The following is a 15,733-nucleotide window of genomic DNA, read 5'->3' as shown; positions in this document are numbered from 1 at the left end:
TTCATTTAGCATAATTAGAGCCGCTTCTTTGATTTTTCTCTTTTTACTATCTGATTCTTTCAGGACTATACTTGAATCTCTCCACTGAACTCTATGTTCATTATCCCATGCGTGTTGACATATTTGAGATCTCTCAAATTCTCTATTTTTAATATAAGATTGATGTTCACTTATTCTAACGTCTAATGGTCTTGATGTCTCACCTAAATAAAATTGTTCGCATTCACAAGGTATTTTATAAATGCAATTTTTTGTTCTTTCTTGATCATTGTTAGGTTTAGTTTTAGATAGAATAGATCTCAATGTGTTTGTTGTTTTGAATGTTGTTGAAATGTTGAATTTATTTCCTATTGTTTTAAGTTTCTCGGATAGTCCTTTTATATATGGTATTGATATTTTCCTCGTATTATTTCTGGTGAATGTTGTAGGATCCCGTTCTAAGTTGTTCTGTTCCATTCGATCCAATCTTGACAATTCCTTATTTATAAACGATAAAGGATAATCATTTTTTAATAAAACAGATGTTAACAATTGTTTTTCTGTTAAAAAGGAATTTTCGTTAGAACAAGTAATTTTGGCTCTATCATATAAGGATTTAATGATTCCCTTTTTAACGTTGATGTTGTGATTTGACTTGTAATTGAGATATCTGTTGGTGTGTGTTGGTTTTCTATACACTTGAGTCTCATATCCAATATCCTTCTTTGAGATCAAAACATCGAGGAAAGGTAGGCTGTTATTGTATTCCTTTTCCATTGTAAATTTTATTGTCTCTTCTTGATCGTTTATAATATTCAGGAATGTATCCAACAATTCTGATCCATGAGGCCATATTGAAAACACATCATCTACATATCTCCACCATACTGTGGGTTTTAAATTTTGTTTAGAAATAATATTAGTTTCGAAATCCTCCATAAATATATTAGCCAATAATGGAGATAAAGAAGAGCACATTGCTAGACCAAAATTTTGTTTATAGAATTCATTGTTTAGTTGAAAATAGGTATTATGGGTACATAATGTCAATAACTCCATTATAGCTGATACATTTAGTCTTGTCCTAGTTGCCAATGTATTATCATTCTCTAATTTCGTTTTGATTATGTTTAAAGTTTTATCTAATGGTACATTTGTAAATAAACTGTTTATGTCAAAACTTACTAAAATATTATGTGGATTAAATTCAATAGTTGATAATTTGTTTAAAAAATGTTTTGTATTTTTTATAAAAGTGTCATCATTATTAGCAAATGGTTTTAGAATGTTTAATAAGAATTTTGATAGTTCACTACAAGGAGAATTGATGGTACTACAAATGGGTCTAAGTGGTATGTTCGCTTTATGAATTTTCGGCACTCCATAAAAATGTGGTGTCTTACTGTAGTGAGGTGTCATTAATTTTCTTTGATAGTATGTTAGATCATTTTTAAATTTGAATAAAGCTCTATATATTTTGTTTTCCAGTGTCTTCGTTGGATCCTTCGTTAATTTGCTATAAGGTCCATTTGTAATTAGATATGTAATTTTGTCCTCATATTGTATTTTATTCATTATTACAGTTGCATTGCCTTTATCCGCTGGTAGGATTGTTATGGAGTCATCATTTCTTAAAGTTTTTAAAGCTTTCATTTCCTCTTTTAACTTTTAATTTTAACCGAAGAATTTGGTATTATTTTTTGAGAGTAAATTAATGTAAGACCAAATACTTACGATGTCGGGATAGTATCACAGGGTTTTTCCTGGTTTTCCCTTGTGATTTACTATGAAGTCTCTAACGCGAGAATTTTACTGTCGTTGCATTTGGTTGTCTTTTTAAAGACATATCACATGCTATAATTTTTTATGACGGATATTCTTGAGTTGGGGTTAATTTCATGTAATCGAATGAACTATCTTTCAGTAAGTCGTCCCAGGAACGCAACTCATAAATATTGGCAATATCATTTTAAAGTCTTCTACTTTAAAATCTATAATATATGTCTGAATTGCCAATATAAATGAGTGAGATTAAATAAATTATTAGAAGAATTTTTTTTTGCTTAGCAACAACACTTTAGTTTATTTTAGTAATATTTTGTATTTTGACAACGGCACCCGATTTGGGCGTCGAAACGTTAATAAAATTATTTTTTTCATTTTAATTGTGGCTTATTTCCCATATAAATAATTAGTCATAAAAATGCCACAAGGAAATAGCTTCAGAACAACATATAAACTTGCTTTTGTCTGTGTCCTCACAACAATAAAAACTAATATACAATATTTGTTTATCATAACCTGAATATTGAACAATTATTACTGTCATGGCATTTGAACACCTAATCAGAGCAAAGGTATAATGCGTCTGCGCCGGGAACAAGGTTTTTGATGAATTCGCGCATATTAAATTTCACTCCCATCGTGCCTAAAGAAGTATAACTTCCAAAATTATAAACTGTTACTTACTCTATAAATGCATTTACGTCCATATTGAAGAGTTCCAAATGCATATTATACTTCTCAGCATACGCTTTTAGAGGTATCAGAGCTTTCTCGTAAGCCAGTACAAATCGGTCTCGAATTTGGCAAACTTCTGGAGCCAGTAGTCCAACCGAAGATAAATTAAGATCTTTCGGAAATCGTAAGTTGCTCATCAAGAATGGATGGACTTGTTTGATCTGATGCGTTTGTTTTAATGCTTCGTCGAACAGTTTCAATAGAATGATCTGAAAATGATTTTATGTTTAGACTACTTACTCCAACGATATTGGTCACAGACTTATTGGATTTGCGATAGAGCAAACGTGGAGGTAGATAGCATACAACTAAAACGAAAAAATATAAACAATGGTACGTGGTTCTCTCCAGATTTTTTTTTTGTGAATTTGATGGCTTTGACCGAGCCAAATAGAAAGATATTTTGTTATTTTAAAAACAAACAAATTTGTTTTTTCAATCAAAGGAATTTTTTCTGTATTTCTAACTCTAAATACATAACAAACTAACATATTACAATTATTTTATTTAAATATTACACTGTTTTGGTTGTAATAGTATATTATTCAACGAGCATGTAATGATGGCTATTACTCACGATAATGAAGTTCATCAGAGTGAGTAATAGCCATTACATGCGAGTAGAATACTATACTTTTTCTACGACCTTTTTTTATTTTTATTAATAAAAAATTTAATTATCAACTACTCGAGATTTAAATTATAATAATTTACAAGAATACCTAAATGCTATTTACCCCTAGTACGTGGCTGAATAATTGGTTGCCTACTATTACTAAATTCTTATTTATTGTAAAAATACAACTAGAAATAGTCAATATAAGTTCTATTCGTTTCCGAAAAATTATAGGCTTAAATTTGTACCTACTGTCAGTGAATCTAATAAATAGGAAATGGCTGTTGTCGGTGGAAGTATTTCATATATATAGTTATAATGTACATTTACCTATATAATATAATATAATAATATAACTATACATAATATGTTATAACATATTTAACACAATATAACTTGAAAAACAAACACAATATTAATTATAAATTTCAATTAACATAAACAAAATGCGCTAATGTCACTGTCACTAAATTAAATGATAAACGTCAAAATTTTTAGTAAACAAGATATAAACGTAAAAAATATACCTTCTGACAGTGTTACAGTTAAAATTCCTTTAAAAGTTTTTTGAAGTTGATTATTGGTATAAATTACAATAATTATTGTATTAAATAAACAAGTTTAAGTAATTTTATTTGCAGGTTATATACGATTAATATTAAAAGTGGCATGCGCCACTTGAATCCAACTTCAGCCCGTGAGTAATCACCCGTGAGTAACTTCAGCCCGTGTGTAATGAATTATTACTCACGGGTACAGTAATGGGTGCTATTATCTATGAAAAAATAGCGAATAATGAGCATGTTATTAAACGGTCGTAGAATAGTATATTGTGCAACAAGTGCAGAAAGGTACTAATTTCTCACGAGTTTGAAAAGTTGCGGTACGAGCGCAAGCGAGTGCCGCAATTCAAACGAGTGAGAAATTACCTTTCTGCACGTGTTTCACACTATACTTTTTCTACAAGCACAGTTTTTCCTAAAAATAAAAATCACAATTTCCAAACGACGATTAATTATAATAGGTACCTATGTGATAAATTTTAAACTGTATTTAATTAATACCTACTAATCAATTTAAATTCCTTATACCTAAATAAATTGCACAGAAATTTTTATTTTTTTATATCTTTATTTATATTAAAAATATTTATTTTTTTGTATTTTTTTATATCTTTAATTTTGGAATTTTAGTCTATTTTTGTTTAACCCCGAGTAAATTTTGTAGAATTTCCCGAAAGTAATTATTATGATGGTAGGAATATTTTTAAAAGTATGAGTGGGTTTTTTCGAATGAAAAAAAGAATGTAGAAGAAGAAATGTCTCTGATTAGTTTGGCAATTTGGAATGGGAAGGAGAGAAGGTTGAATTTTCAGATGGTTTTGGAAAGAGGGATTATTATGTGATCGGCATCGCGGAAGAGCAGTCAATGTTTTCGTGGATAGTTAAAAAGCAAGTACAGTCGGAAAAATGAAAGAATACCCATGAACGAACATATAAAACACGCTGTATTTTCCTGTCACCGTGTCACAAAGAAAATTGGCCAGCGCAAGTACATGTAACAATAATTATTACATGTACTTGCGCTGGCCATTTTTTTGTGTGACACGGTGACAGGAAAATACAGCGTGTTTTATATGTTCGTTCATGGGTATTCTTTCATTTTTCCTACTATACCAGTGTTTGTTTGATAGTGGAGAGTGGAGCTGAAAAGTGGAACGAGAGACAGATAAAATTGAGAAGAAAAACCTTTTTGATTCTGTATTATTGTGAGAAGGAGAGGAGAGAATTTTGGAGTTGTTTGAATCGAGTACTAGCTAAAAGAGGCCTGGCTCGTTGTTTTTTGGAGAATTAGTGCTGGTATGCTGCTGGATTGAAGCTTGAGAACGGAGAGGGCTTTGATGGGTAGCCTAACATAGTCAACAAGGGAGAGCTGTTTCGGAAAGATTTTGTTATGTTCGTAAACTAAAATTTTGAGTAAAAGCATATGAATTAAGATTTCAATATTTCAAAAATTAAATAGGAAGTATAAGTAATTTTGCGAACACCTAAATTTGTTTGTTTAGCTTGTTATATCAAAGTCATCGGGAACAAACCGATAAATTTTTATTTGACCTAGAATAAATTTAAGTGGTAAAAATTTCTTTCGGACAGCTATGTCCACAGGTTTTAATTGATCGATTTTTAGAGTATTGATTTTGATAATAAAAGATATTTCTGTATGTGTATTTATGTATTTCTATTTATTTCCCTTTCCTATGCTTCTCCCGATAAGAATCAACTAAGAGATACTGAAACCACGAGAGAAGATAAGTATAACATAAGATAATTTAGATATTTTTTTGTATAAAAAAAGGCACCCTGAGATTTTTTCTTAATTTTTTTTTATGATTTGCAACAATTGGATAATTAATTAAATTATTAATTGGAGTAATCAAATAACGACTAATTGATATGAAAGTAATAAAAAGCAGTTCATAACAGTACATTAGCTATAATGAGTAGGTAAAATAAGAAGTAAAATATTGTAAAGAGAAGCTGCCATCACCAGGTTCATCAGGATAAGATGATTGGGGCATGTAGAAAAAATAGCAGCGAACAGAATGCCTAAATTAGTTATGATCATATAGTTAGTCCGTACCCAGAAGGACCTGCATTAATAAAGTTCAAGAAGACATTAAACACGTGAGGGTGAAACTGGAAAATAAAAGCAAAAAAGGGAATTGAGAAAAAATATTGTTAATCAGGTCCTACAGAATAGTTCAGAATATTGTATACACCTACTCAAGTTTGAGTTGTATCTAGGATAACAATTATAGTTAAAATCTTATGACTGTATTTTATAAAAATGCCTTAAGTCGTAACAGCCTGTTGTGTGTATCAAGTTTTTTTAAATTCGTGATGTACTTAAAAAATAGATTTAAATGGAAATTTATTAAAAAGACTAAGTTTTCAATCTAATAGCACATAAAACAACATAAAAAAAGTTACTATACATCCTACCAGATTGAAAACAATGGTAACCATCTCTGGTTACACCTCCGAGGAAATGAGGAAATTTTACAATTTATAATTCACGTCCCATCTGCTCAGCGCGGTAAAGTTCCAACGAGAATGGTTCCCTTCTTACTCCAATCAGAGTAAACATGTAAATCAAAAATGAATAAACCCCTCTTCCTCGCCTCGTATCTCGGCTCGTGCCAACAAACTTCTGCGCTCGTGAGAAATATGTCTTTTTTCTCACTTGTTGTACAATATACTATTTTTTGATGTTGTTTTATGTGCTATTAGATTGAAAACTTAGTCTTTTGCTAGCAGTTGCCGCTAGGGCATCCCTGCCATTTCGTTCGTTGCAATCCGTCACTGCACTCCGAGGTTTGTCCTGGTTGAATCAGAGAGAGCAGCATATGTGCCTCCTGATGAGAGACTAATAAGTTTCGAAACCGGTAGAGGTGCTTGCTGCACTCTCTGATTGAACTAGAATAATGATACGGCTGTATTTTCGTGTTGCAACGAAATTGAAAATGGATTATTCATTTTTGGAAATTTATTATTTACAACCTAATGTTAACAAATTTCATTACCTGAAAATTTTCTGGAGTTGTCGAATAATATGCTCCAGATTCCTGCATTTTTAACTGTAGACTGAATATTGGCTGAGTCTTGGATATGAAGGGACTGCTAATTAAATCAGTTCCCCATTCATAATCACCTTCAACTTGTAAACAAGTTAAACAAGGAGTTTCCACCAAAGCTATGAAGGTATTTAAGGAATTTTCCACTAACAACCGAAGCGTATGCTAAAATTGAGAAAGATTTGATTATAATTATTAGAAGATCTTGAAATTAAGAGCAAAATAGTTAAATATTCTAAAACACTAAAATAAATAATATATAATATTTTATTGTATTAATGTTGTATATTTTCTGGAATAAACTATAAATTAGTAAGGGATAAAAAAAAGCTGATATCTTAACCCTTAACTACAGACATCCCATTATTAGCAAGTAACAACAGATATCCGGTATTTTTTACCGGTCATTCTAAAATAGAGTCAAAAATAAAGTTAATAATAAAAAACAAAAAAATTATGCATTATGTGTTTTTCTGGAGTCTCCAGATATTAGAAAAATGGTAAAATAAGTGATTTTAATAATATAATAAAAGATTTTTAAAGAATAATCTATTAAAGTAGAAAATTTGGTAACATTTTTTGTCTATTTAAACAAACGACCATAAATGCTATGAACAAAAATTTAGACTTTTTTTTAACAAATAAACGTAACATAGAATCACAAAGGAAACATAAAATAGCATTTTCGAAAATTTTTAGATCCATGAAAAAAATCTGCAAGGGGTAAAATTTTTATAGGCTTAAATGGCAATTCCATTTTGGAAAGTTGCCTCAAAATTTGTATCTTCAAATTTAACCTTCATTGAAGGTCCAGGATGCCTACCACAGTCCATTTCTTTACTTTTTCACTAAAAACAGAAAAAAATAAAATAAACATTTCACATTTACAAATATAGTACCCACATAAAAATACTTACTTAAAACAGACATCCGGTAATTTTTACCGGTTAAGATTTTTGATGTGTGCTACAAAAGAAAATATTGATACTACACGCTACACGCGTTGACTAGCACTGTTATACAAACTGCCCGAGAGGTACAGAGACACATGAACTTGTAAGTGGTGAGGTTACCACCAAATCCGCATTTTGGGAATACCCACCGGTAAAAAATACCGCATCTCTGTAGTTAAGGGTTAAAGCAAAAACACGGAATCAAATCTGTAACTATTGGGGAGTTAGGGAAAATAGTTATTAAGCTCATGTAAAGTGACATGGATATATAAACACCACTTTACAAGATGATCCCAAATTGATGGTAATATGCCTATATAACATGCGGACCAATATAGCAACATGCCAAATTATTTGGAAAAGAAGATGTTCGACCAATGTGTGCTTCCAATCATAGACGGAGAGGCAGCGCTGAAAAATTTCTTTGAATTTACTAAAGCTAAATTTTTCACAGTTGATTACTGTGATTGTGTAGAGAAACATACTGCGGTCGGTCAAGCGAAACGTAGAACAGGGGTTACTGAGAGGGTATCAAAGTTGCTTTCCTACGAAGGTAATTATATCCATTTACTAAAGCTGAAAATCAGTAGGGACACTCTAAATTGAATATAAATAATAAAAGTTATCATAGTCGGTCAGCTGTATGACGGGTCAGAGTTGGTCGGTCGGCCCCAATGAATGTATAGGGTTATTCACTATTTTTTGACCCCCTTATAAACTGCTTTATTTACAGAATTAGAAAAAAATCATCAGGTACATCGATGTTATTAATAAATTTATTACATGGGAGTGACATGTCTCGAACTGCACGTCTGAACCGTGAGAATACCGTAAAATAGATTAATCACGTCGGGTTATGGGTATTATGGTTCTGCTCAATCTCCGGTGAACGTGTTTATTTCGGCAATTGAGTACTTTCGTTTACCCACAACGCGTTCTGGGTATTTTGCTTCGGCCAATGTCCGAATAAAATGCTCACTCTGCGACGTGGGTAATTATTCACGTTGTTCACATCGCGAAGTTAGTCAAAATTTCGAACGTTGTCCGAATCCGGAGTTTGAGTGTAAATATATTTATAATTTGAATTTTTTAGGTATATTTTTCAACATATAAAAAGAATCCGCATCTCGATAAAAACTAGCTTATCGAAAAAATACTAAGAGGCAAAAAAGTTTTAAAAACATTATGTTTAACTAATGGTACCACAATAATAATTTGATTGGAACGTACATTTGGGGGGCTTAAATGAACAAAACCCCATACAATTTTTATGTGGTGCACAAATTTCATCGTTATTATTTTAAGATGTTCCCGTCATATGAATGTCACATGTCCTTTATCAATAAAATATCTCTAAAAGTTTTCGAAATATTGGAAAAAATCGATTTTCATTTTGTAACTTCAAAGGGCTGTAACTTTTTTATGTGCACATTTGTGCGAAGGTAAGTTAGGTTCAATCAAACTATTTTTGGTCCCAGAATATGTTATTTAATTTTTGACCTGCATTTTTGTTATACCCTATATCGGTTGGAACAAACCTATTAAATAAACTCACTTAGAAAGGGTTATCTAGACCTTTTGCCATTTTAAACGCCGAGTTTTGTTATCTAAAGTTTATGAAATAATATTATAAACTCTATGCTGTTTATTTTCTATTACTAAAACTGGATAACTTCAAAGTTAACCAACTTAAACTTACTTGCATTCTGAACTTAACCAACTCCATGAATCGTTTTAACTTGGAAATCTCATATGTTTCGAAGACTTTCTCGTTTATATCAAACCATCCTTTACCTATATCTCCTAAACACATACGAATGTTGTATATGATAGACTCAATCCACGGTCCTCTTAATTGTTTTAATAGCTAAAAAAGTTATTGTATTTTAGAATTTAATATTATAGTCGAATAGCAAAGCAAACAGTTTTTAGAACGAAATATTTTCAACGAAAATTTTGTTTTCGTTTGCAAATTCATAAACTCTGTCCGTTCGTTCGTTAGTTCGTTTTTTCAAGCGTTGCCGTCCCTGCAATACTTGAAGCAGATCTGCTAATCGATCCCCATGTAGTTTTGTCTCCTGAATCCAAATCTGAAAACGGCATTTCGATATCTCAAACCGTCTTCAAGATAACCAACCTCAAAGTCAACTTGTATCTCGGGACGGCAATTTAGGGTCTTGTAGCAATTTTTATTAGATAATAATGGTACAATAGAGACACTGTTAAAAATGCATTAAACCTACTGTATGAAAAAAATGCAAATAAAAATTTAATAATACTTCAAACTAGTGCGTGACTTCGACTGACATCGGTTATAACCGCTTATGATCAGGACCCTAAATTTGTGTCCCGAGATGCAAGTCTTTCTTTCGTTTGACACATAAGCGTCAAGTTGAAATGTCACATAAATAAATTGTATTTATTAATGTTCATTTTTCCGACTGTAGGTAATGTTAAATGGGAGATTACTATTTTTTATTGAGTTGTCTACCCAATGGTATGTATTAGGGACATTATTTATGTAGAGGAGACAGGGGCAGAACGGGATACTTAAGAAAAAAAATCATAGAAAGGAAACTAAACTGTGTATTAAAAAATTACAAAGTCAGACAGGATCACTTGTTATTAAACTCAATACAACTTACTTTATTTATAATCCAAATTGCTTAGTTATTTGGTTATAAAAAACTTAACTTATCAGTCCGAAATGCTACGGGGCAAGATAGAAATGTATTTTAGTCAGGCTGGCAGAGTTCACAAATATGAGCACCTTCGTTTTCTTCATCAACATCTATGCAGGAATTATGAGCCCATCCATGGCAGACACTACACACTACCCATCCTTCACTTGACTGCAAATATAAATATCCACAGCAGATGCAACCAAAATCTTCATCAACTTTTGATGAATCAGTGTCCATCTCGTTTTCTTCTTTAGTTTTCTTTGATTTTTTTTATTAGTGTCAGTTTTAATCATATTTTTCTCACAAAGTTTAAATGCTGTAAAGTAGCGGCAATTTTGAAGAGCGGGGCAAGATGGAATAATATCCCATCTTGCCCTGACCGCTTTGCACCAACAGACATCATTTTAAATAAAATTAGTAATTTCTAACGTAAAAGATATAACACAATTACACACAGCACAGCACGCATTAATAAAATTCAGTAACATATATATCATATTTGAATGAAAAACGTGATAAAACTTGCTTACTCCCCTTATAGCACTTCTATAAGTATCACCAAATTTAAAAAAAAAACAAAAGAAAACGGTTTTTATGTCTGTAAAGAAGCATACTACGTGACTAGAAGTTTCTTTCTAATGACTGAAGTGAGTCAACCCACGTTCGTTCGAATGGCGCTATTGCCAATATTACGACGACTATAAGTTATGCATACCGATGCTTTTCCCGTTCTGCCCCGAGCCTCGTTTTGCCCCGGTCTCCCCTACATATACAGAGTTGGGATGAAGTATGGAACCAAGCAAATATCTTTGAAACGAAAAGAACAATATTTATGAAACTTTGAATACAAGTACAGTGACGCAAAAGTCATCTGATGCCATATTTTTTGTTACTATTCCACTTCCGGTTTCACCGGAAATACCCTTAACTTATTTACTTTAAATGGGACACCCTGTGTTCTTTTGCAGATTTTAAAACTTGTTATTTTTAATTCATACATACCAAGTTTGGAAGAAAAAACTATTAAAACAAGAAATAAATCTCTTTACAGTTAAAAAATAGGTTAATTTATTTACGTAGACCAATGATATTAAAAATAAAAGAATAATTTCAAATGTTTAAAATGTTTTCTGTTCATCTCCTGACAACGTGCAAGCCTATAAATAAATTCGTGAGTCACTTTTTGCAAGATTTCGCCACGTATTAGTTCACATTCATCAATGATTCTTTGTCTCAAATCCTGCAAGCAACTTGGTCGGCTAACGTAAACACGCGATTTTAGATAACCCCAAAGAAAAAAATCCAACGGCTTGAGGTCCGGAGAATGATCGGGTCACTCTATGAATCCTCTATGTCCAATCCATCGATTTGGAAAATTCACTTCCAAAAAATGAAAATTCACCATAACCGATTATCATTATTATTTCAATACGATCTTTTTCACTTAAATGAACCATTTTTAATACAACTTATTTCTGTCAATGTTGGCGATCATTCTGGCTATGATGACTTTTTTAGTTACTATACGGAATAGTTGTGTTGAGGTCTTTCTATACCATGCTCTCAGGTGAGCATTCCAGGATATTCTTCTTCGTCCTGGGGTCCTTTTTCCTTCAATTTTACCTTGTAAAATGCACTGAAGTAGCTCGTATCTGTTTTTATTCCTCATTATGAGTCTCAAGTACTGCAGCTTACGGCCCTTCACGATGTTTACTAAATCTGCGGTTGTGTTTATCCTCCGTAGTACTTCTTCATTGGTGACTTTGTCTGTCCATGGTATCTTCAGGATCCTTCTGTACAACCGTAGCCCAAAAGCTTGAAGTTTCGATAGAGTTTCTGCCTTTAATGTCCACGTTTTTACTCCGTATAGAAGCACTGAGTACACGTAACATTTAAGGAGCCTTATTTTTGTTTTTAGAGTGATGTCATGACGCTTGAACACAGAGAGCTCATAGTGAAGAATGCACTCTTTGCCTTTCTGATTCGACATTTAATCTCTGTAGTATTGTCCCACGACTCATCGATTATAGTTCCCAAATAGTTGTATTGTGAGACACGTTCAATTCTTATTTAGTTCACATACAGATTTACTCCAGTTATGTTTTGCTTGCTGATGATCATTAGCTTGGTTTTGCTGGTGTTTATATCTAGTCCCTATGTTCTACTTGTTTCAGTTATTTTATTCACTAAGTTTTGCAGCTAAATTAAAAATCATAATAACAGTAGATTATAACACCCAAAGATGAAAATTGTATAATTGAAGATGATTTCGTTCATAACGGATTTGATCAGCAAGAGTCGAATGATTTAGTAAGAGATTTAGGACTATAGAAATTTATAAAAAATAAAAACTACAGTTGAATATATTATTTATTTATCTCTTTATTTGCATGACATTGATCCTTTTTTGACATTTACATTTTTTTTTTCTTCCTTATTGGCTTTGGATTACTTGATCCATTCAGCCACGATAGATAATAAATTACTGTTTGCTACAATATTCCAAATATAATACATTGCATTACATAATACATTAGGTACATGTGCGCACATATAATACTTATGCACGCACATACATACATACATATGTAGAAGTGGAAACATTTAATTGACCAGTAGGTATACTCCTCATTCATGGCCCTAACCAACTTAAATTAATTTACAAATAATTAAATCGACAAAAAAAACTACATGCTAATACTAAATACTAATACTAAATGCTAATAAATATATGTTTTTTTTACACAGCGATAAGGCTTCAACTCGGATCAACCCCGCGGAGGTTTACACCCTCTTTGTGTTTTTAATTTTTTTTTTCTTTTTTATTTTTTTATAATTTATTATACTTTTTTTTATTTATTTAATTTTTTTTTTAATAAGATTTAATTTTTTTATACATTTTTTTTGTATAATTTTTTTTTCAATATAAACTTTTATACAATTCTATTCTTATTACCTCCCTGCAAAATCTACTTAATGAACTTTCACAGGGAGACAATATTACATAATAAGGATAAACATAAAAAAACAATAATTATTGCTAAACACATTCAACCGGACTCATTCAGTGCAAGTTAAATTTTCCTCTTAGTCCTTTTTAAAAACTCCCAGATGATTTCTTTAATTTTAGAATTTCTACGAGACAAATATAAAAGAGAAGCATTATTTTGTGGGAAAGGTATTTCTTCTTGAACCAGATTGTGCATCAAAAACTTAATTGCAACATCATTATGTTTGCATCCAAACAACCAATGATTAATATCGTCAACATATCCATTGCAATCGCAAAGATCTGATTCGGATAGGTTAAATCTATAGAGGTATGACTTGAGAGTGGCATGATTAAAGAGACATCTAATAAACATGGCATATATATTTCTATTGGGATAACTTCTGATAGCAAAAGGCTCAGTAGGTAAACTAGGATGAATTTTGGTGAGATTGTTGCTTCGATTGCAGAAAGCGTGCCACTCAATATCCCAATTTTGTTTGACATTTACATTATAAATATAGTTTTGTAATTTTACAACCCTTAAGTTTATTCGCAAAAAACCGTCCGAAAATGTGTATTTTTCAATGAAAATTACACATTTTCAATCATGAATAACTCAAAAAGTATTGAGTTTTCAAATTAAAAGTTTAGCATTTTTGCTAAGAATTACGTCCTCTAACAACTTACAGGGTTATTTTGACCAAAAAAATTTCTACCCCCGAGAAGGGGTGGGAACCACCCCCAAGATAATGAACGTGAAATACGACGACACCTTGTAATTTTCAGGGTCAACTCAGAATTGCATGAAAATTTTGATTTAGGTTCTACTGACCCTTCTCTTCAAAGTTGGACGTGTGCCGTTGGTTGCTTTTACTTGGGGGGGGGGGTGAAAGTGACCCTTTCTCGGGGGGAAAAACATAAGTTTATAATACGTATCCGGAACTGAATAAATTGACTAATTCTACGCAACTTTTGTTCCATCGAGTTTTTTAATTAACTTTTCGACTTATTTGCAAGTGAATATGTTTATTTTTCAACAAAAAAATTCGTTTTCAGGCGGTTTGTCGTAAATAACTCAGAAAGTAAGTATTTTGTAAAAAACTGTTCTTAGCAAAAATGTAGCACATATAAAATGGCGAAAAAAATGGTCGATGGACCCATTAAAAGCAAAATTGAAGTTCATTAAATGTACGTTCTTATTCGTCAAATTCCAAACCGAACATCTCAACGTAAAATAACCAAAAAATGAATCACTCTTCGAGGAAAACTCATTAAGACTTTTGTGTAAAAGTGTTTATAAAAAAAGCTCTATTTTTATATTTTCTAATAGTTTCGAATAAAATCGAAACTAAACTAGTTAGGTTCAAAATTAAGTTTGCCCCTTTTTTTGGTAAAAAAATGAAATTAATCGTTACCGCTATACGATTTACTTTATATACCTAAGTATTGTTTATATGATCTGCAAGTTTGACCGGTTTACAGTGCTTATTTTTGAAAAAATTTGGAATGATGCCCTTTCTTCAAAACAACTTAAAAACTATTAGTGATACAAAAATCTCAAAGAGAAAAGAAATGTAGGTTTTGCTTTTATAAATATTTTAGGTTTATTTTGTTTTTCTGTAAGACAAAAAGTGGTTAAGATATGGCTGTTCAAAGTTTGCATACACTCGTAATTAGTGACTCGTTCAAGCCCTTTCAACCACAACCCTTCCAAAAATAAGGACTTTGAACAGGTGAAATTTGCATATCATATAAAAAACATAAGTAAAGTAAATCGTCTGTAAAGCGTTATCGAATAATTTCATTTGGAGTGATAAATATGGGGAAATTTTCACGATTTTTTTTACGAAAAGAAAGGAGCTAACTTTATTTTGAGCGTAACTCGCTTAGTTTTGAATCTACAAACTTTTACATGTACAACTTACCCATAAAAGCTTTTTTATTTTAAACACTTTAAAAAAGTTTTAATGGGTTCTCTCCGAAAATTGATTAGTGTTTTAGTTATTTAACGTTAAAATATTCGATTTGGAATTAGAATTGACGAATAAGAGCGTATTTTTCATAAGCTACAACTTTGCTTTTACTGAGTCTTCACGAATATAGGCTTCACGAATGACCATTTTTTTTTTCGCTTTTTATATACTACATTTTTCTAAGAACATATGTTTCGATCAAACACTTACTTTTTGAGCTATTCGCGAAAAACTGCCTGAAAACTTGTTTTTCTTTGTTAAAAAATAAACATTTCAATCGCAAATAACTCAAAAAGTATTGACGAAGTTAAAAAACTCTGCAGAACCAAAGTTGCTTAGAATTAGTCAATTTATCCATTTCCGGAGGAATGTAAATGGTTGG

General features: G+C 31.5%; 1 protein-coding gene across 1 annotated transcript in view; it reads right to left on the bottom strand.

The window, feature by feature from the left end:
* The window catches only part of LOC126890957 (dynein axonemal heavy chain 1), a 148,409-nt gene that overhangs the window by 49,695 nt on the left and 82,981 nt on the right, over nt 1-15,733 (bottom strand). Inside the window, exons 8-10 of the mRNA XM_050660132.1 lie at nt 9,402-9,569; nt 6,699-6,914; nt 2,449-2,708 (exon numbers count right to left, since the gene is read on the bottom strand). Of these exons, the coding sequence (XP_050516089.1) occupies nt 2,449-2,708; nt 6,699-6,914; nt 9,402-9,569 (644 nt within the window). The remainder of the gene's footprint in view (nt 1-2,448; nt 2,709-6,698; nt 6,915-9,401; nt 9,570-15,733) is intronic.

The sequence above is a fragment of the Diabrotica virgifera genome, chromosome 9 (assembly GCF_917563875.1).
Source record: "Diabrotica virgifera virgifera chromosome 9, PGI_DIABVI_V3a".
Taxonomy (NCBI): domain Eukaryota; kingdom Metazoa; phylum Arthropoda; class Insecta; order Coleoptera; family Chrysomelidae; genus Diabrotica; species Diabrotica virgifera.
This window is presented reverse-complemented; position numbering and strand designations above follow the sequence as displayed.